General features: G+C 39.6%; 1 protein-coding gene across 1 annotated transcript in view; it reads left to right on the top strand.

Moving 5' to 3' along the window:
* prkd2 (protein kinase D2) overlaps positions 1-21,707 on the top strand; it is a 51,357-nt gene extending 29,650 nt beyond the window's left edge. The window contains exons 2-19 of the mRNA XM_061719380.1: positions 4,967-5,105; positions 5,433-5,564; positions 5,724-5,923; positions 8,033-8,216; positions 8,310-8,381; positions 8,572-8,589; positions 8,791-8,950; positions 9,305-9,416; positions 10,193-10,270; positions 10,368-10,686; positions 10,908-10,960; positions 11,058-11,130; positions 11,314-11,420; positions 15,773-15,934; positions 16,287-16,385; positions 16,621-16,888; positions 19,463-19,548; positions 20,204-21,707. Of these exons, the coding sequence (XP_061575364.1) occupies positions 4,967-5,105; positions 5,433-5,564; positions 5,724-5,923; positions 8,033-8,216; positions 8,310-8,381; positions 8,572-8,589; positions 8,791-8,950; positions 9,305-9,416; positions 10,193-10,270; positions 10,368-10,686; positions 10,908-10,960; positions 11,058-11,130; positions 11,314-11,420; positions 15,773-15,934; positions 16,287-16,385; positions 16,621-16,888; positions 19,463-19,548; positions 20,204-20,428 (2,487 nt within the window). The 3' untranslated portion in view covers positions 20,429-21,707. The remainder of the gene's footprint in view (positions 1-4,966; positions 5,106-5,432; positions 5,565-5,723; positions 5,924-8,032; positions 8,217-8,309; positions 8,382-8,571; positions 8,590-8,790; positions 8,951-9,304; positions 9,417-10,192; positions 10,271-10,367; positions 10,687-10,907; positions 10,961-11,057; positions 11,131-11,313; positions 11,421-15,772; positions 15,935-16,286; positions 16,386-16,620; positions 16,889-19,462; positions 19,549-20,203) is intronic.
* Positions 21,708-23,189: the final 1,482 nt, after the last annotated feature.

Below are 23,189 nucleotides of genomic sequence, written 5' to 3'. Positions count from 1 at the left end.
TCTGATCTGGGATCTGTGGGTGTTTGTAATTACAAATGGCAACAGTTGGTCTTCATTGTGGCAACCCCAAGTACAGATGCATGTCGCTATTACATGAATCACTGCTGTCAAAGACCATATGGGTTTTTCAGACTGCTGTTGGGAAAGTTTGGAGCCTCTGACTATTAGTGTCTGTATCGTCTGACTGACTGAAATCCAGACACATTTACATAGGCGTCTACTTAGATTAAAGAGTGATTTCACCCAGATTTAAAAGAAATGAGACAAAAAACCATTATATTCAACATTTTCAAAAATTACATAGGAACATTTTTTCCCCCATCAGCTTACTCTGTAAGCCGAACAAAGTGCTTCAACGGCAACTTCAACAAATGGAAACTGTTAACTGGGCTATTCAGACAAATCTTCAGTTGTATTTGGAGAAAAAAATAGGCTGCAGAATTTAAAAAAAGTGTTTGGTCTCGGTTGATGAAGTGAGTTATCACTTCGGCACTCATGGAGTCAGACCTACTCTTTCAATGATAGAGGTGTATGGAAAACTATCAGTGCCCTTCATACATCTCTGACCTGAAAGCTCTGCCTTTGTTGTCTGGTTCTGCTGCATATAACAGTAGGAAAGCACAGCAATCCCCATGGGCATCTCTGCATCCTTCTCAGGGCTTGAAGTCTTGAAGTCTGCGTCCTTGGTATCGTATGCAGATCTTGGACTTTCACCATGGCAAGTGGCAAATTTAGAGCCTAGTTGCGAGTCATTAATCCCTTCCACATAACTGCTTACGTTTAATCTATTTTACATGAGCAGGCTGTCCTCTCAGTGGAAAAAAGCTGAGTGATTATGGGATTTTGCTGATTCTGAAGTTTGTCACTTGGTCGGTGTCAGGCAAATGTTTATCACTTGAGTAGAAATGTGTAGTGGACCAAAACTGGGAGGGTCGATCAGTCACACGTCCAATAGTCAAGGAGGCGGCAAGCCCTCAGGCTCAAAAAGCAGTTGGCTAGATAGATACCAGATTAATCCCTAGCCCCATTATGTGCCAAAACTGTCCCTTGCAGGATGCTGAACCCAAGATTACCGCCATCGTGCTCATACCAAGCCCGGATAATTGGGTATATGACATAAAATGTATGTCAAGTCGAAATGTGGAATAAAATCACTGTGGTGAAGAATTTGACAATAATGTTCTCAAAAGTTGCGAAAGTTACGAGAATAAGACACTCTACCACCATAATGAGATGCCAAATGTGCATACACTGGATAAAAATGACAAAAAAGAGGTGAAATGATCAGAATTAGATGCACAATAAAGGAAACATGACAAAATAACCTAAAAGAAAAATAAAACTGCCACAAATCAATGCAAAGTTATGAAAAACATTTTTAAAATGTAGGCTACTTTTAAATGAGTTTGGCTAGTATAATTTTCAGTGTGGGTGTCCAAAGACTCAGCAGTACAAGTGAAGGGTCTTCTACACATTTGTGGGGGGCTATATTGTTTCATAATTTGTACACTACAACCCACTGCTGCACAGTAGTTCACATCTCTTGAGCTATTTTTGTAGGTGGACATGCACATTTACATAGAAGGAAGGAAACATCAGACATGGATATTTTATAACTTGATGAAACAAAATGAGAACTGTGCACCAAACACAACCCAAAGTAAGAAAAGAACAGGAAAACATACCAAAAAAAGTTTCTTTCTTTACAAAATTAGTAACGTAAGATTTTACACAGTTCTTTCTTGAAAGCTTAATTTTATTTTCACTGATATGTGTCAGACCTACAATACATTATCGGAAAAGAAAGAAAAAGTCGTGACAGTGAAGTTTCTCTTGTTCTGTAACATTTCTGAATGGTTTGTTTCATAGTTTGGTCCAGAACACACAGCACCCCTTTCTTTGAAGCTCCGTCTGGACAAGGTCAACAAAAGCCTTCTCTTTTCATAATACATTTCATGTGGACTTTTGAATGTAACTCTATTATAGTTCTTGACAAAGGTCCCCCAAAGTAATCCCTCTTCCATGTGGTTATATCACCTCCCGATGAATGATGGCTGTTTTGATGTCGTACCATCTGAGCGAGTAGAGGGCACAGGTGCCCAACTTAGGCTTTTGCTCTTATTCCTATCATGCATTCATATAACTCCAGGTTCCTTCAAATATTTAAATATATTATGCATGCTTTTTCCATTCTTCATTTAGGAATATTGTAATATTTTTATAATTTTTTTTTTCAAACCTCATAATTAGCCATGAATCATGAACAACCTTTTTGGAATGTCACTAAAGACCTAAAATCAAAGAGTGGAAAAAAATGTAAATAAAGTTTGTAATCACCGTCTTCTTTAATGTGAACAAACTTGTAGCTAGTATATATATATATGTACAGTATATATATACACATATATAAAACTGATGACACAGTACTTGGCACCCTAAAAGCTCTTGTGTTGTTATGGCCAGTTGTTCATTTCTAAACTAGAACAAATTGCCAACATTATCTTTCTGGAAAAAGCACTCTGAACTGCACATAAAACGGAGGAACACGCAGACAAAAGAGGCTTGGTGCTGTGCTTTTTATCCAGGTGGAGAAAAAGCTCTTCATATTGGGAAAGACTAAAAAAAAGAAAAAAAGATATTGGAGTTTAGAAAAATTGCTATCTCTGCAGTTTGATGAAGCAAGACAACATCCTTCACTGCATTGTTTTCTCTGTGACTTTAGCGGTGGAGTTATTGCACTCAGTTTTAAAAAACAAAAAAAAACAAACAAACAAAAAACCAGACAAAAGGTAATCTTTTGAATGGAGACTGCTCTCATTTGAAGTAGTTGTATATTGTTCAGACCTCATTGCTTCTGCCAGACTATGTGTTCTACCTTCTCCATAATGTATGGCTGTCGTATTCTTTATCACATGATATATATATATATTTAACTATTGTTACATAAGTGGTGTTTCTCCTGTTTTTTGTGTCTTGTTGTGGTCTGTGTGGTTCAGCAGCAGTAGCCCACAGCCGGGGCGTGGTGGACTCACTGTGTAACTTGGCAGCGGTACAAGCCTGGCCTGGATTTCAGATGTGGCGATGTGGAGAGCCTTATGGGAAACTGAGAGACAGACTGTGTATGTGCTGAGGGAAAAAAAGGAGAAGGGAAATGGGGGGAACGACAGGGTGTGTGTTGCTGTTTGTAAGGAGGGTGTGTCTGTTGGTAAGTGAGGAGGTGTGTGTGTGTCATTGTGTCATTTCAAGGTGGAGACTATGGTCCCCCTTCCTGTAAGTTGCCAGGCCAGATGGTGAATCTCTACTCCACTATGGGAAAAACAACAACATGACACCATGGAAGACACCTTTGCATGTTCCTGTGAGCTAGGAATTTTTCAAACTTAGAAACCATTTTCGCCTCTTCCTCACTCTGGTTTCACTAGTTCTTACTAAAATAAAGCATGATTTGAAACAGTTAGAAAGTTTTCCTTTCGATGCGTTTGTATCATCATGGGGAATAGAACCTGTCATTCAATAACTCATGGGGACTTCCTTTCAGATTTGTGGCCTGATTCGAAGTCTCTATGACTTTAAAATCAAGCTTTCAAGGGTTAAGGCTTGGTTTTAGGGTTAGGGGTTAAAATTAAAGTCATGGTTAGTATCAGACATCCAGGCTTCAAGAGAGCTGCAGTGTGTTAACACATGTCCCTAAAAAGGCGTTGAAATAAACACTTGTGTTTGTGTGTATCGCTGGTGTCCTGTGTGGTGTGGCCACTGAAGTGAACCAGACAGTATTAACTATTCAGGAGAGCAGGGTTTTCCTATGACAGCCTCCCTCGCTCTGCTGACTTCTGACTGGCTCTCTCATCTCTCATATGTGCGGGAGAGCTTCATGGAAACACCTGTGTGTGTGTGTGTGTGTGTGTGTGTGTGTGTGTGTGTGTGTGTGTGTGTGTGTGTGTGTGTGTGTGTGTGTGTGTGTGTGTGTGATATTTGGCTGATAGGAAGGATAAAGTTTCTCCATTGTTTAACTTTCCACTTTAATCAATTGAGCCTTTTGATATGTGGAATTCCTCCTGCGTTCAGTTTGTGTATGCTTGTGTCCTGCTGAATTTGTGAGATCTGAACGATTACTCGGTACCTACTGTAACTGAATCCTAAATATTATAATGACTGTTTCAGGGCTAAAGTCTGTTTTAAGGTCAGAATGCTCTTTTGCTACACATGTGAGAGAAGTATGCACATTCTCTACACAAGTATGCCCATGAAGTTGGACTAATTTGGCTTGCAGAAATATTCCACATTTTTATTCCTCTTTCTATCACAATCATTTCCACCAGAACTTTATGGGCAACAGTGTACGAAGTCAACATTTCCCCAAAACAAAACAATTTTGCAATATTTTTCACATTTTGCTTGTTTTCTTTGATCCAAATACTAGGTTGTAAAAGGCTAATATAAATCATGTCATTGTGTTTTGTTTAGTAGCGGGCTATATGTAAACCTTCTCAAAGCACCTACTCATTTAGATCTACTCATTAGTGTTATAAAGGTATGATTGTTAAAATACAACAGTGTAGCTTTTAAAAGGCTTTTTCAATGTTCAGAATGTACTAAATGTGTGCATTTGATGAGATGATTTGTTTTCTGCCATCATGTTGTTCTGGTTTTCTATATGTTGCTCTCTGAGCCGTTCATTTGTCACTTTGATATAGGCTTATGAAATGGATGTTAACATTTGTTGCTCTTAATTTCTGTGTCAACATTGCTGGTAAAGCTATAGCTGCAAATGTAAAAAGCACAATTACTAACATCAGTATCATAAAGTGGCTACTTGAAGCCTCCTCTCTGTTATACTGTTTGTCTGCATTTGACAGTGATTTAATGCAGGAACATTAAAAAGGTCTTTATCTTTTGATGCATTTATGTCTTTTATTCTACTTGTACTGTTTTTGAATCTTAATTTCTTTTTTTTTTCTTTTTCCAGTTCCCAGAGTGTGGCTTTTATGGTATTTATGACAAGATTTTACTGTTTAAACACGATGCATCCTCCAACAACATCCTGCAACTGGTCAAAGGTGCAAATGACATTCAAGAAGGAGATCTGGTGGAGGTGGTGCTCTCAGGTAGGTCTTCTTTTCTCTTTTTTCTTTTCTCCATCATATAGTGCAATATCTAAATCCAAATGACCTTCCTTCTTCCTTATCTTGTTCTTCCTTCTTCCTTCTCTGCTACAGATCAGCTCCCAATGGCTCATTTTACTATAAGATCTTTCATGCACAGAGTTAATCTGTTCTTTCATCTTCAAACATGACTGTAACTCCATCACAAAGACCCTCCATCTATTTTCCCCATCCTGTTTCCATCTTATCGATCTAATCTTTAGTTACACAAGTATGATTGTATTTTGACATCTGCTGTTACCGCATTGTGGCCCCTGTTATCTCTCTTAGCGGCAGCCACCTTTGAAGACTTCCAGATCCGACCCCATGCACTTAACGTGCACTCCTACCGGGCCCCGGCCTTCTGCGATCACTGTGGGGAGATGCTGTTTGGACTGGTCAGACAAGGACTTAAGTGTGATGGTGAGAAAGACACTGAGTGACCAGGGTGGGACCAGGGTGTTTTGCTGTGAAAAGAACCGTAACATTCACCAAATATGTCAAATAAGCTTAATGTCCACTATTCTGTGGCTTAGCTGATGTCCCGCTTCCTGACTCTCTGACCCATGATGCCCCCTGCAGGATGTGGACTAAACTACCACAAGCGCTGTGCATTCAGCATCCCCAACAACTGCAGTGGAGCTCGTAAACGGCGTCTGTCCACCACGTCTCTGAGCAGCACCCAGTCCCTGCGTCTCTCCACCACTGAGTCGGTGTACAGTGTGGGGACGGCCTCCACCTGCACAGAAGAAACAAGTCTCATTCGCTCCCACACGCAAATGGTACTGCTGAATTCACTCCCATGATTCTGTGGTCACTTATGAAAACATGCGTCGTTGCTCAGGTTTTCACACTTTGTAAACAATCTTCAATTTATTTATTAATTTTTTCCAAATAGTACTTTAAGGTCTAAAACAGCCAGCATAAAATTACGATAATAAAATCATAATGTTGCGAGAATAAAGTCGTAATATTACGAGAATAAAGTCGTAATATTACGAGAATAAAGTCGTAATATTACGAGAATAAAGTCGTAATATTACGAGAATAAAGTCGTAATAGAATAAAGTCGTAATATTACGAGAATAAAGTCGTAATATTACGAGAATAAAGTCGTAATATTACGAGAATAAAGTCGTAATTTATGGAGAATAAAGTCGTAATACTATGAGAATAAAGTTGTAATATTATTAGAATATAATTTATGAGAACTCTAACAGGAAGAGCATCTTCTCTCTGTGTTAAAATGAGGAATATTGAGCATCTTGTGAAGTTATATTTATATATTTATAATATATTTAGTATTACGACTTTATTCTCGTAATATTACGACTTTATTCTCAAAATATTACGACTTTATTCTCGTAATATTATGACTTTATTCTCGTAATTTTACGACTTTATTCTCATATTATTATGACTTTATTCTCGTAATTTTCATTTTTTTTTTTTGTCTTAGTTTGGCCCTAATACTCCGTCGTAGTTTGCAGTCATTGTGATTTATGGAAGTTTAAAAAGATGAACTCAGTCAAGGCAACAGCTGGTTATGGACAGATTTGTCTCATTTACTCAATGATGAATATAAGAGGGAAACATAAGCTTAAAATGACTGTAACAAAAAAAAACAAAATAGTGATAAACATGAAAAGAAATGCCAAAAAAAACTTTAGCTTCCAGAGTTTAGTTCATTATTTGGCCCACCAATATGCAGCTTTATAGCTAATAATGCTCTGTTTGTCCCCTGTGTTGACTGCTGAAGGTAGCAGTTTTCAGTAAAGTAACACTTAAAATCTCTGCTTAGCAACAAACAGAACACTGATGCATTTAGTGATGCAGGCCTGTAAGTGTTTAGCCGCTGAAGAGCCTCACATTTCCCTAAGGACATGGCAAAAGCAAAAACAAAACTGAAAGAGAATTATTATTGGACTTGAGTTTATTTGGTAGCCTGAAACACATATCTAAACAAAGCTAATGTTGTTCTCTGGCCACTGGATGTGCACGATGAGCTGTTTTCCAACATGGTTATTAAAATCACTTAAAGGTATATTTTGAAGAAAAGGAGTAGTATTGTACTTGTTGTTACTGTCTCTGTCCAGATCCTGTGCAGTGCTATTTCTGTTTCATAGCCCAATACTCAATAACTTGTTCATCACATTGGCGAGGGGCGCTCACGTACACGGTTATGTAATGGATGTAATTCCAGGAGAACTCATATTATGACCTGAAACAGCCTCAGCTTCCTTTGTATCAGTCCTTTAGTTTTTGCTTTGGGTACAAGGGAGGCATCTTGTGAACAACCTCTTGCAGCAAAGGGAGATATGCTAGGCTAATGATTTAACATTTCTACTGGATCACTGGATGAACCTTCTCATCAGTGATTGCTTAACAGAAACTCGAGCCCTTCCCCATTTTATTAATTGAACATTGGTAGTGTTGTTGGAAATTAAACACATCAAATTACTTACTTTGAAATTACCTTTATTTGTCATCAATGATAAAGCTCATTAAATCTATGACCATCTAATGGCAAAGACTGTAATTTAACACATATATAGTCTGCTAAACAATAACTTTCATTTTACTATCATAAATAAACCATCTGGATGCATGTAGTGACCCTTTATAATGTAAAGAGATCAGAGTCGACACTAATCAATAAAAAATAGATAATGGCAGGGTTTGGTGGATCCCCACAATGGCAAAAATATGAAAACATTCTAAATCTTAATTTTCCAGTTTTAAATAATAAATGATGACATTTTATCTTTAAATAGACATTTTCTTTCACATTTTATAATCATCAGTTTGGTCATTTTTAAACTTGTAAAAGAAAACAAATGATAATGTTCCCAAATCATTTTCACAAACAGTCTTCTTCTCTGTTTTTCAAGCCCCGGACCCCCAGCGATGCGCGGCGGTTTTACACGGGCCGACCTGTTCATCTTGACAAGATGCTGATGAGCAAGGTGAAGGTGCCACACACATTTGCTGTTCACTCATACACACGGCCGACCGTGTGCCAGTTCTGCAAGAGGCTTCTTAGAGGACTATTCAGACAGGGCCTCCAGTGCAAAGGTGAGTGCAGAAAGGAGTTATTTCTGGATTTCCAGTGTCCTGCTGAATATTGAATAAAGTAATTCTAATTAAGCTGTGTTGCATTTCTTTCAGACTGTAAGTTCAACTGCCATAAACGCTGTGCATATAAGGTTCCTAATGACTGCCTTGGAGAAACCATTGGAGGTAAGGGGATATACAGTACGAGTTACTTCATTTTAAATATGCTTACAAGTCTATTAACTCTGCATGAATTTTGCAAAGAAAAAAAAAGTCATGTGCATGCTCCCAATGTCAGAACTAATAACCATGCATATTATAAACCATTATCTAACAATACTGAAACTCACCCACACTGATCTCTTTATCTTCTCAGAAAACAGAAGTAACAGTGGTAAGTATTTCTAGTACAATTATTAATGATCTTTGCCTGTGCTGTCGTACTCTGCCTTAATGCACTGGCTTCACTGTCATGGTATTAGTGGATGTTATGACAGTAGCAAGCAATGGCAATTTTTTTTCTTCACAAAATATTCTACACAACCTCTTTAAATCCCAACTTCTTATATCACCCACTCTTTAATTTCTGTTTCAGACATGTTGAGTCCGAGTGCCGACCCTGAGGTGCCCATGGACTACAGCAGTGAGTACGAGAGCTCTGACAAGTCCTCAATGGATGACTCAGATGAGGCCTGCAGCATCCCTGGGTCCTTCTCTCCTGACAACAACCAGGGTGGAACCAGTGGAGACCAAAGGTACAAAGACATTTTGAACATTGGATTCAACTTGAAAAAAGTCCCCTGAAGGCTAATACTGTTATACATTCTCAGTTATCCAGCTCATGACAATCCTGGACAGGAATATGTGGACTGGAAAGAACTATGTTAAAAGTATTTTGAAATATGACTGAAACAAAAAAAGGAACTTCAGTCAGAAAGATTAACCAAGAAGAACGAATAAGAAAATAAGAGCTGCTATTGCTGACTCTCATCACAGCTAAAACTAGCCCGCAGATTCAAGTACAGGCGCATCTTTAACCATATTTCCCATGCTGAATAAGAATCTGTCTGGAGAATACGATCACTTAACTCTGTTTTTTGGTGTTTTAGTGTTTACATTCCATTAATGAGGGTGGTCCAGTCAGTGAGGCAGACGACCCGACGATCCAGCACAGCTATCAAGGAAGGATGGATGGTTCACTACAGTAATAAGGACACACTGGTAAAACAACATCCATAATTCCCTTCCTACTCTGCTTTGAAATGTAAATTCATACACAATTCAGTAACTTTATTTTCTATGCATGAAGGCAGTGTCCTCAGTTATTTCTTGTATTATTGTTATTACAGAGGCTTTTTGTCCCTTTGTACTCAGCAATGAAAAATAGACTGATTTAATTTCTCTGTCTAGCAGCGTCTCAAAACAGTTTCAACCTTGTGAATTGGTCTTTGCCTTTATTACGTTTCTCTCCCCTGTGTTTCTGGTGTGTAAGTGGCCAGTTGTGTGTGTGTGTGTGTGTGTGTGTGTGTGTGTGTGTGTGTGTGTGTAAGATTATGCCTAACGATTGATGATGAAGTTAGCCTTCTCTGACAATAAAACAGCACTCTGAGAATATCAGATGAATTCACGCTAAAAGCCCATTTACTGCCTTTTCTTTCTCTCAGTGCCTAAAGTCTAAACTTTATCTTTAAATACACTTGTTTACTTGGACCTTTCCGGTTCTGGCTGCACTAACGCTCCTTCTCCTTCTCCTTCTCCTTCTTTCATCTCTGACCCTTTTTCACTCCCTCTTTATTTCCATTCTTGCCTCCTGTAGCTTACGCTCATTCTTCTTTCTTGTCCGATGGACAGTCATATTCAGCTATTCCTGTTGATTTCTAAATTTTACTGCAAATCCTTGCCCAATCCCTCATTCTCCTCCGCCGCCCCTGCACAGCCTTTATCATTGCCCTGCCTTACCTTGGTTGTCCCATTCTGTCCCCCTTACTCCACGACAGAGAAAGAGGCACTACTGGCGTTTAGACTGTAAGTGCATCATCCTTTTCCAGAATAACACCACCAACAAATACTACAAGGTGAGCATAGTTTATTCCCTAACAAACTATAAACCCAAGTCATATATCTGGATTTTTTAAATTCTTTTTGCTCAAAAATATATCTACGATCTTGCAGGAGATCCCATTGTCTGAGATCCTAGAAGTGCGTCCCGCGGCCAACTTCAGTCTCGTCCCACAAGGAACCAACCCACACTGCTTTGAGCTCATCACAGGCACAATGTGCTACTTTGTAGGGGAGGACCCCAACAGCCTCCCCTCTGTGTCCCCCAGCAACCCCCAGACCTCCCCTCAGACGCCTCCCTCCCCCAGCCAGGTGGCGCCCAACAGTGGCATTGGCCGTGAGGTGGCAAAGGCGTGGGAGTGCGCCATTCGCCAGGCCCTCATGCCAGTCATCTTTCAGGACGCACCGCCAGCTGAGGGGAATACACCGCACAGTGAGTTTAGTGGTTACGTACGGAGCGGGAACTTTGAACTTGGTTTAGTGTGTTGAGCTGAAATTAAGCAAAGTTCTTTTGGAGAAGAAAGTAAAGACAGTACAGGTGGAAAGAAAAAAACATGGGCATGTTAAATTAATTAATTAGATGCCCATTCATGAGAAAAATACCCAAAAATATTTGAATTCATCATCGTTGTTATTAATTTATTTTTATTTTAGGACAAGCCTCTGTCAGCATATCTGTGTCCAACAGTCAAATCCAAGAAAATGTGGTATGACTTCTTTTCAATATCAGCAATATGCTTCCAGCTTTATGCTAATTTTGCATCAAACATTGTATAAACGCAAGTTAATATTCCTTCTTTACAGGATATCGGCACAGTTTACCAGATTTTTGCTGATGAAGTGCTGGGATCCGGGCAATTTGGAGTAGTTTATGGAGGTATGTAGCTTCTTCAGTGGAAATGAAGACGTTCAACACTAACAAGAGTGCCAGGTGCCAGACAGATTGACAACGCCTGTTTCAAAATGATTCCATCATGATCCCAACCATTTCATTGCAGAGCTCTTAAGTACATAAAAAAGTCATATTCAATTTATCGTAATGTGCACTTTGTTTCCTCAGGAAAACACAGGAAGACGGGGAGAGACGTTGCTGTCAAAGTAATTGACAAGCTACGGTTCCCCACAAAGCAAGAGAGCCAGCTGAGGAATGAAGTGGCAATCCTGCAGGTAAACACCCGCGGACTTGATGCATGTACATTTCAAGCCACCTCATCTCAGCTGAGTTAATGTTGACCTTTTTCTAAAAGAAAGTGCATTTTGTGGAAAACCGTATGACTAAACCAACGGGTCTGTGGTCACTGGTTCATAAATAGACACTTCTCACAATCAAGGATTAGTTGATCATTTCTTTAGATAAACCAAATCCTCACATTTGTATTGCTTATCTCTTTCACCAGAACAGTAAAATCAAAGTAAATTCAATCTACGAAGATATGGAAATTCATATTACAAAGCTCAGACTTATATTAGCTACTGTTAGCTATTGTAATGTAATTTTCAGTGAAACATTACCAATATTTAAAGGAGACACATTATGTTTTTCTCATAAATTGACACAATATTTTATGAAATACCAGAGATAAAGTAAAGCAGCTCTTTTTTCAACCACATCTTTACATTTCTGTTCATAGCACCCAGTTTTAGAGCAGAAGTGCTTAATTTGTACAGCTTCGTGTTTCCCTACAATTATACTTTTGCACACTCAGGAGCTCCTGAATCAAGTCCTAGAATATAATATATACATTACCGCATCTGAGAAAACAAATGCAAACGGACCTAACCACAATAAACTGATTAAACTTACTTGACTATGACAACTTTACTCTCAAAAACTCACATTTCCTTTCTTCTGAAGATGGTAAAATCCAATTTTTAGGTACAAATTTGATGCAAGCCACGCATTGAACTGACCCCGATCATTAAAAACCATATTGCAGTTAGGAATGCTGAAGTACCCAAACCACCAGCTGGCAGAGAAAATATCATAACTCCTCTGTGAAATGTAGGTGCAATAAACCCCAGGCTTTATAGCTGGTGCATTACTTTCTAAACGTTGATGTTTTTTAGAGGCAAACATCATGAACTCCTGCTTGTATTTGAAATGTTTTATCAATGTTTACATCTTTTTAAAAGGATGCAGCACAAAACCAAGTAGAAATTTGGAATTTACAAATTTTGACTAGAAAAAAAATGGGTCAGGGTTAGACCATTCAGATTTCACAGTCACAATATATAAAACATACCTAATTTATGTAGAACATGTCACTGTTAATGAAAAAAGGGATAAAAAGTTAGAGTTGGTCTTTAACTGAGGCATTTTTTGGTATACTACCTAAAATTCTCTTTAAACATCATTATCAAACGATTAATTAAATCCTCTCGCATTAAAACAAAAAGGATTAATAATCTATTTTTATAATAGGGCTCTAAAAACACTATCCAACGCTTGCACGTGAGTGACAATAGTAAAGTCCCTGGACTCCATAGAAGTCATTTTCAAAAACCTCACAGACTGAACCTGTTTTTGCAGCATCTTCTTCCCAACCTTTGAAGTGGTGATAAAGATGGAGTGGCTGGATAGTTCTACCCCGAGCCGGGTCTATGACCTAACAGAACAAAAACATTTCAGGAATCTAGGCAGCCCCAAACACAATGCAGGGTTGGGTTTTGGGTTAGTTGAGAGTCTAGAATCCAAATTTATGACCATAAAAAGACTTTGAAGAAGGCATTCAACCATGTCCGTCATGGTATCCTGTGACGGTGGTCTGAGAGTATGAGGTGCTGGGTCTATTGCTGTGGGCAGTGGTGGAGCGTGGGTCTCAGTACAGAGGGGGCGGAGCATTCTCGATGGGCCCTTATGATAGTCATTTTAACGTTCAACAACACCTCATCCTACCCATCAAACAACATTTATTCTCACTTTTATTGAGCTAAGCAAGCCTATGCTGCAGAAAGCAGAGTAAAGTCACAAACTTGTTTAGAAGAACAAACACACACAGGCCTGACAGCTGTCAATCACATGTCGCTGAAAACTCAGATAGTCACGGACTGACTCAGTTCCATCTTTGATACAGCTTAAATACAAAAAAAACATAACTGGTCTAAAATTACACAATCTATTTAGATAGATATAGACACAGCGGTCTATAACATCATTTCTGAGCTCTATAATAGAGATAAGACTCGGTGGTCTAGTTGACAACAACACAAAGCACATTCAAATAGGCAAATCAAACTTTATTTATAGAGCACCTTTCATGCATAGAATACAGCACAAAGTGCTTTACATAAAAACAATACACAAACATAACACAGACAGACAGACACAAGCACACCACATTTCACCCAAGTTACACACAGACACACGGTGTAGAGAAAATATTTATGAAGGTTACACTGACTCACCAATGGCAGTTGACTCTTCCATAACCCTTGGCCCGAACAAAATAATCCAGGTAATGTGAAAAACAGGGTAACATTCAACACTTTGTACATGCTTAGTCCTCTTTTAAAGTTTAGCGCTCATCTCCTTCATGGCAGCAAACTTGCCGAGTCGGCAAATTGGCTGTAACTGTTACAGCCAAGCGTTGGCTCACAGCCCCGATGCGTTCAGGACAGTTGTAATGTAAGAATTAGCCTACACTGGCTGCACAATGCACATTTTATCGTTATTATAGCCTAGAATTTACGATTATAGATGAACGTAGCACACAAACGGGGCCCTATCATTGGGCCCTATGAGCTTGAGGGCCTGGTGGCGACTGCCCCCTTGCCCCCCCTCTGGCTCCGCTACTGGCTGTGGGCAATTCTGTTTCTATAAAAACTGAGCGAGAGTCTGGTCTGTATTGCAGGTAGTAAGGTGGATTTGTTCCAGGTGGAAGCTGGATTGTACCAAGGCTACCCCTCTTCATCTGTTGGATTTCTAGGGTCAGCCAAGCGGTAGGGAGGGTGGTTCAGGATTTCATCTCTGCCTTTTGCAGAGGATGTGGTTCTGTAGGTGTGATCCAGTGGGGACTTTTAGCTCTCACTGGAGCGGTTCACAACTGAATGAGAAGCAGCAGGAATTAGGATCACCACCTCCATATCTGAAACCATGGTTCTCAGCTGGGAAGGGGTGGAATCCCCACTCCGGGTTGGGAGTGGGGTTCTGGCTCAAGTGGAGGAGTTTATCTCTGGGTCTTGTTCACAAGTCCCAGAAGAATGGAGCAGCAGATTGACAGGGGATTCTGCGGTGTGTACCACAGTGGAGACTCTGTCTGTACCAGTTTGTTGTGGTCAAGAGAGATTTGAGTCACATGGTGACCCTCTCTGTTCTGTCGATATGTTTTTCTACTCACCTTTGGTCATGAATTGTGACTAGTATCTGAAAAGACGAGATTGCAAATACAAGGTGTGGAAAGGAGCTCCTCCATTTTTGAACTCACCTTCCAATAGGTTGAGAAGTTCATCAGGACTCTAAACCCAAACCTGGATAAGCAGAGGATAATGGATGAAAGTAGAGAAACGTCACTTTTTTCACATATGTTCTTTTAATATTTCAAGGAATCATTTTTGATTGTGCTCATGTTTTAGATTTATGAATATCAAATTCTAAATATCCATTTTCCAGCTGTAAATTAAATACTTAACAACTAACATCCTTTTTCGAGCCAGACATTTTGAAAATCTTTTAAAGGATCTTAGTTAGACAATTAGATAATACATTTACAGTAGAAATAATTAAGTTGTCTAAAACAGTGGAGCAAGCGCTTGCTGTGGTGTGTAATTTTCATGTCTCCCAACAAAACTTTGTTACAGTAGCCTACATAAAACACCCTGCAGCTTGAAGACGTCCAAAAGCACAGAACTTTATTCACCAGCAGATGGCGACAGAGACACAACAGTCTATCTGACGTTAAACTGGTCGTGACATGTTTGTGAACCCAGTAACCTTCCTGTTTCACAGTTAGTTCACCCTCCACCTCAAACCAATAGGATGTCATATTTAGTGGAATCTATATATTATTTTTTATATAATAATAATAAACCCTCCCTAGATAATATAAATATGAGCATAAAAATAGCCTTGGCTGAAATCCATTACTGTGTACTAATAAAACAATACCAATACTAATTAGTTTACCGTTCTTACATCTGATCTCCTGTGATTTACTGTCTGGTATCTTTTGTCTCTGTATCTTTCTCTTCTCCAGCTTACATAATGATCCGTCCCTCTACTCCATCTGACGGTCGCTAATTCATTTATTGCGATTCTCACTTGCTCAATTGGTCAATACTTGTTTTCTACAGCGTTTCGTTTCATTAACCCTCCGTCTTCCAAGCAGAAAACACCCAACTCTTAAATCAAAATGAAGCAAAAGTGATTGCAGGAATATTTGAAGTTGTCGTAGGAGATCAGCGATAAGGGTGGGGGAGGCTGAATAATTCTCCTGTGTTGTCCTCTTTGTTTTTTACAACAGAACATATTTTCCATTTCTTATTAATAACCTTCCCCCATCCTGCTTTGCAATATCTCACAGAGTTTACGCCACCTGGGAATTGTGAACCTGGAGTGCATGTTTGAGACCCCGGAAAAAGTGTTTGTTGTGATGGAGAAGCTCCATGGTGACATGCTGGAGATGATCCTCTCCAGTGAGAAAGGCAGATTGCCTGAGAGGCTCACCAAGTTCCTCATCACGCAGGTGTGTATGTGCCACAAGGAAATAACAGGCCTGCAGATATGCTGCAAAGTCTTGATAATCACTTAGCCTGTTTTGTGTGTGTGTGTGTGTGTGTGTGTGTGTGTGTGTGTGTGTGTGTGTGTGTGTGTGTGTGTGTGTGTGTGTGTGTGTGTTTGTGTGTGTGTATTTGATAATGCATCACTGATAATGCTGTGCAATGGCTTCCTCCAAGTTTTCTATAAAACCAGCATCATAACTTATGAAGCTGGTCTTACAGAAAACGTACTTTAAAATGCACTTTGGAGCTTCTTCTGACTGAGCCATATGCTTCTTTTTTTTATGTGGTTGTGGGTACCGACATGCGTGCATGCAGATCCTTGCAGCACTGAGACATCTGCACTTCAAGAATATTGTTCACTGTGATCTAAAACCAGAGAACGTGCTTCTCGCCTCCGCTGATCCTTCCCCACAGGTACGCACACAAACAATTATATATACGTGATAAACCCCCCCCCAAAGAAACCTCTTCTGACAGACAGCAGTTATGTTTTTCACACTTGTTTTTTTGTGAGTTATTGCACGTCATCCACTTTGAGTACATCAAAGCACTCAACGTGCAGTCACTTGCACATGTTTGTGTTTCAACCACTTGTTGCTCGACACTATACAACTCCTCGCTCACCATTACGACTACTTGTCTGTCTCAGGTCAAGCTGTGTGACTTTGGCTTTGCTCGTATCATCGGTGAGAAGTCTTTTCGCCGCTCCGTGGTGGGCACACCGGCCTACCTGGCCCCAGAGGTTCTGCTGAACCAAGGCTATAACCGTTCTCTGGACATGTGGTCAGTCGGTGTTATCATGTACGTCAGTCTCAGTGGGACATTCCCCTTCAATGAAGATGAAGACATCAATGACCAGATCCAAAACGCAGCCTTCATGTACCCACCCAGCCCCTGGAAGCAGATCTCCAAAGATGGTAAACTGACACGGTTTAATTCACACGTCAGCAACACAGGATGTGGATCATTCAGACATGCCCTGAAATACCCTTAAATTAACAGCAGCTAACATTCAGAGCCATTTATGTGATGTTTAAGGTTATCTCGCGTCATTCTGCAGCTGACCAGCTGCTCCTGCCATCCGTCTTGTTTTTCCCCATCCTATATCCAAACGGTTTAGATCATATCTCAGTTGACAGGTTCCGATTTGTCTGAAACTGCACATAGAAAAATGTGTTCCACCCTTTAAATCAAGAGAAACTGAGACAGAACACGTTCTTAAAGGGAAAGTTCGTTTTTTTACAACCTGGACCTTATTTCTGGCATTTTTTATGGTCGTATACTCACCCAGGCAAGTTTGGTGTCATTTGGAGTCCTTCGGAAGATATTAGGGGGTTTTTTGCGAGCTGCTTCTCCATATAACGGTAGTGAACGGGGCACAGCGGGACACAGACGATGCAGCGTGTAAATAACACATGATTGCCGCGAAACTCGTTCATTTATTTTATGAATCACTAGATCTGTCTACATCCGGGGCTGTGTGTGTAACAAATAAATCAGTTTGTAAATGGGACCTCTGAACTCATGACGTCATATCTGTGCGCGCATCCCAGACGCAGCTCTGTGTACAGCTGGAGTTCGCTACTGTTAGTTTACTGTTAGTTATTTGAAACATGTCTGAATATTTGTCAAATTCTGAGGTTGTGGACGACGACTTTGAATATGATGGACGTCCTTACCGTTTTGAGCCAGAGTATACGGCTGAAGAGCTCACTGAACGGAGGACAGAGTGCGCGCACAGAGATGACGTCATGAGTTCAGAGGTCTTGTTTACAAACTGATTTATTTGTTACACACACAGCCCCGGATGTAGACAACAGGTCCTGGAAGCAGATCTAGTGATTCATAAAATAAATGAACGAGTTTCGCGGCAATGATGTGTTATTAAGACGCTGCATCGTCTGTGTCTCGCTGTGCCCCGTTCACTACAGTTATATGGAGAAGAGGCTCGCAAAAAACCCCCTAACATCTTCCGAAGGACTCCAAATGACACCAAACTTGCCTGGGTGAGTATACGACCATAAAAAATGCCAGAAATAAGGTCCAGGTTGTAAAAAAACGAACTTTCCGTTTAAGGCGATAACCAGTGAAACTGCCCGTCCAGGACCTGCACCTTCCTTATGAGCATGTTCTTGTGGTCCGCTGCTCCTCCCATAGAGGAACTTCCCGACGGCTGTTGGCAGATATGAAATTGTATCCCTCACTGATGTCATGTTTTTTTTCTCTCTGAGTTTAGTTTATTAATCATTTACATTTTACAGCAGATGATTGCATAAGAGCCAATAATCTGCAGAGAAATGTCTTCCTTACTACAAGCAGGAAGCAGTTCCTTGAATTTCTCCTCATTCCAGTTTCCTTTCAACTCATTTATACACATTTGTAACATTCTTGAATGAGTTATCTTATGAGTTTAATGTGTTTAGTGCCAACAACAAACTAATTTCAAGGCACTTTAAAAGCATTCAAAGTTTGCAAAATTCGAAACAGTTTAATAGACACAATCCAACTGAATCCAGGTTATATTCCAATTCAACTCAGTTTGTTGTTATTCATTCATAATTTAAGTCATTTCAGTTCAAAATTGACGTAATGCCTATCCATTACTAAAAAAAAGAAAAAGGGAAAAAAAGCCGAGCTAAGGAACCAACAAATGCATCTAATCTTCATTTTGGTCCAATACCCCAAACAATGGTTGTTTGTAAGTTGTGATTCAGATTCAATCAATTTTAAATGATTACAGCTAATCATATGAATGGGTTATAAGCAGTTTCCACTAGCACGTTGAACATATTCACTTAGACTCCCTCAGTGCTTAATCAGAGTTAACTCTGTCAGAAAGCAGTATGAGAAGTAGCAGGGACCAAAAGTGAGATTTTGTAGCCTTGGAAAGAAATGTTTTTTTTTTATTTGAAATGTCGAAATTGTTTTTAAGAATGATTATAAGCAAAATGGGAAACTCAAGAATGAGGGAGGGTAATTTTGTGATAAGACCTTGATCTCCTTGATAAGCCACAGCATTACTATAACTATTGAATGTTGATGCACAGTGGTATTTAATTGATGTTGTGCACTAATTTGGACAAATATGAACATACTTTATTTTATTTTCATGTGCATAGTTGTACTTAGTTTCTGCTTAGTTTATATTTATAAATTATTTTTATTACATATTTTATTCATAGACATATTGTTTGCCCTCATTGCAAATAGCAAAGAAATTCAATTCAATTCAATTTTATTTATATAGTGTCTATTACAACAGAAGTTGTCACTAGGCACTTTCCAGAGACCCAGAACATGACCCCTGACCAATTATTACATAAACAATGGCAGGTAAAACTTCCCCTATTAGGAAAAAAGCCTTAAGCCAAACAAATATGCAATGAAAGAATTTCATTGCATAAGAAAAACATGTTGAGTTATGACAAGAAACTTTTTTAAGAATTCAGTTTTATTTTTACTAAATGATCTGAATGCTTTTGTGTTTCCAGCAACTGACTTGATCAACAACCTTCTGCAAGTCAAGATGAGGAAACGCTACAGTGTCGACAAAAGCCTCAGCCATGCATATTTACAGGTAGAACGAAATAACTATTTCGGGCTTAAATGCACTCAAATGTGTACTGTTCATGCATACAGTATTTATGAAGAAAAAAAAAATCACACTTTCAGTATGTCTATATTACTTCATTAAAGATATGAGTCGTAGCAGCCTCGCCAGAGATATCGTCATTGCTGCAGAGCAGTACCTCAAGATCTCAATATCATTTCAATAAAATTCATGTCAGTTTTAGAAAATGACAGATTTAACCACCAGGAATCTGCACGCAAATTAGGCAGGTTAGTTTGATCTTAAGGGTGGTAAAAGGTTTACTGCCGATACAACTGGAGAGGTTTGCACAATTTTTTTTGAACTTCTTAAATATCTCTTTCCAAATAAAAAAAAAAAAGACAAAAGAAAAGAAAGAGTAGTTGTGAGAAATAGGCCCGCTTCTCTTTTGGTTCAAAAGAGCTGCTGCTTCTGTTGCAACAATAGTCTCACGTTATGCGATTTGTCATGGTGGGTCAAACCACGATACATTTTTGGGCTTACTACTTCTTCATCAGCCCATATGCAGACAAACACACTGGATGGTGCATTGTAAACCTATTAAAGCTAGTTTTAAAATTGGTTTCATTTAAAAGTCCCTGAATCTGAAACTTCTTTCTTGTGTGTATGCCTCATTTTCCAGGACTATCAGACGTGGCTGGACTTGCGGGAGCTGGAGACTAAACTCGGAGAGCGTTACATCACTCACGAGAGTGACGACAGCCGCTGGCAAATGTTTGCCAGGGAGCATAACATGCCATACCCTGCTCACTTTGTGCCCCCTCCCCCTGCAACGGCCTCCGATGACGAGGATGGTGGGGAGGACGCAGATGTGCAAGGCCTCACTGAGAGGGTCAGCATTCTCTGAGAACCGAGAGACATAGGACTCATATAACAGGAAGAAAGAGGATGATGTGGTTTACCAAGAGTCTAAAAAGACATGAGGTTGCAGAAAACCCTCAGTTCTAACAGGAATACCGCCCAGCTGTTTAGACTTTCCGTGCTCGCAATCTGCTTGGTGCCAGTTTTATATAATTAATCAATTTTCTTTTGTTCAGCCTTCAGAACTTCCTTTTATTCAGTTTCCTTTGCTGTTATTGGTCCCCATTCATCTTTTAAATTGTTTGAGTGTTCCTTGTACCATGGAGACTGCCTGACTCAATCTCACACTCTCTGTTTGGAATACGTGACATGTTTTCACAGGTAAAACTAGTCAAACGTTATGTTTGCATTTGTTACGCAAAGGAGTAGTCATGTGTTGATTTCTTTTTTCAGCGTGCCTCAAGTGGAGCAGGAAATACTATTTCAGTACAACCTAAGTTATTAGTTGCAGGTTTGTTTTTCTATATAAAACAGACAAATGTCAAGGAAACAGAGCGAATTACATGGATTTTTACTGAATATCTTCAGTGAACAGCTACAATATTCTTACCATGTGCTTTGATGATGTGGCTCTTTACAGTGACAAAGGACTTCCTCTATGCTGGTAATTAATATACTGATTGTACAGGCAATGTACTCTCAAATGTATTCCCATAAATCCATGTCCTTCAGGACCCTAAACACTGAAAGTATTGATCTGGCAGAAGCAAATCTTCCAGTAATTATCTCTAGCCACGAAATGTATGCAATCAAAGATGGCATTGTGGGTTTAAATGAACTCTATGATTGGAACATTCCATTATCAGACTTTTTTTCAAACATTACCTGCACCTAACAGATTTTATAACTTGTGCTTCAGCAACTGTTGCCAAGTAGTGAAAATTGATCCCATGGTGTCAAAATGACAACTATCACCCAACTCTGAAATCAAGCAGTTCACCAATTTTAATAAAGACAATATCATGGGCATATCTTTCAGCAGGTGCAAGCTTCTCCCTATGATCTAGGAGCTCAAATAACCACTTTAGTTTGCTAAACTAGATTTCATGCTAACTGGTTTGGTTTTTCACCACGTTTCCTGTCAGTATGTTGCATGTTTCTGTGAAGTAGATTTATGTAGAGTTATCATTGAGCATGCTGTAGTTATGACGATCTGTTATAAACAAATGTGTAACCTGAAATGTATGCAGCTGTCATATTTGTGTAGACTATGTACAACTTGTTTGGATTAAGATCCCAACCTTTATAAAGTTAGTACAAAAATATCCAACAGTTCTCTGTTTGTCTTGGTATGTCATAATCCATCTATACATACATTCTCAATAGAAAGCTCGCAAAAATCTAAGCAGGCATACAGTGTAGTTTCTATATGTTTGGGGCAGCTGAGGGTCAGGGAATAGAGCAGTTGTAATCTGCATGTCTAAGTGATCTTTGGAAAGACACTAAATGCCACATTGCCTCTGATGTTTTTAGGGTTATGCTCTGCCAGACATGGGAATACAAATCTTTTTTACTGGTTCTTCAGCCAGATATTCCCAGCAAATCCTCTCTACACATTTGGGCATACAGGATCGGTCTGGATTTCTTCCTTGGCATCTGATCCAACTTGCAGTGGTGATCTGCTCCTATCTTCTTCCCAGCATCCAAAATATGCAGCTGCAATTTAGATGACAGAACTATAAAATTAATCATTGAACTAGTCCTTAAAGTGTTTTGACTATGAGTATTTGTGGAAAGTCTTATGTTCAGACATGGCGTTCATTGTGGACAAACTGCGACCTTTCTGCCCTCACTACACGTTTGCGTATGTAGCTATGCAGCGAGCTAATCACTCTCCCATAAAGGACCCAAGGCAGGAGCTGGCTTTAGATGTTTTAATGGAAGCCGTGTAAAACTGTAAAAAAACAGTACACAAAGCAAAAGTCCTATATAATGAAAAATCTCTTATACAAATGAAATAAGCAGCATAATGTAGCTGACATAAAACAAATGCACTAAACCAAGCAAACAACCACAGAAAAATAAATACACTCACAGGTTATGCTTCTTGACGAGCAGAACAAAGCGGATGGAGGGGGCTTGTGAGATGCTTTCAAAATGGCGGATTCAAAACCTGATAACTTTATTTAACACCTGAATGTCATATGAACTAGGCCGCCAGATGGTTCTAAACTGCACTAACACATTTTTTATCTGATATATAGGAGAGGCAGAACAGCGACTGGCACAGAAATCCAAAAACAGAACATTACTCACATTCAGATTATGGGCCATTCTTCTCAATCACGCCACTCCAGGTACTACTGTCATCGCTCATGTGACCATTGAGGTCACCAAGTAGAATGATGGAGCCCCCATCCAGCATCCCTGATAAGGACTCCAAGAATGCTGAGCAATCTGGGCTGCCATTCACCATAGGCACAGTCAGAGCCTGCTCTCCGATCCAACAATGAAGAAAGCTACCCAAGCTGGGCGACTATAAAGAAGCCCTCTCCGGCTCAATACCTCTCACCCTGGGAACTCCAGAGGGGAACACGATCCAGCCTCTCAACAAGGTTCAGCAGCCCATGCTGTGCATTGAGGTGAGCCTGACTATACTGTATCTAGTTGGTGTCTCTCAACCTCATGCATGATCTCAAGCTTCTTCTCTGCCAAAGAAGTGACTTTCCATGTCCCAAGAACCAGTTGGAGCAGCCATGGATTGATACATCAAGGCCCAATAGTACTTGATACCCAACCTGAATGGC

Source organism: Cololabis saira, chromosome 4 (assembly GCF_033807715.1).
Source record: "Cololabis saira isolate AMF1-May2022 chromosome 4, fColSai1.1, whole genome shotgun sequence".
Classification (NCBI taxonomy): Eukaryota; Metazoa; Chordata; class Actinopteri; order Beloniformes; family Belonidae; genus Cololabis; species Cololabis saira.
The sequence above is the reverse complement of the archived record's forward strand: the minus strand, read 5'-3'. Positions and strand labels throughout refer to the sequence as shown.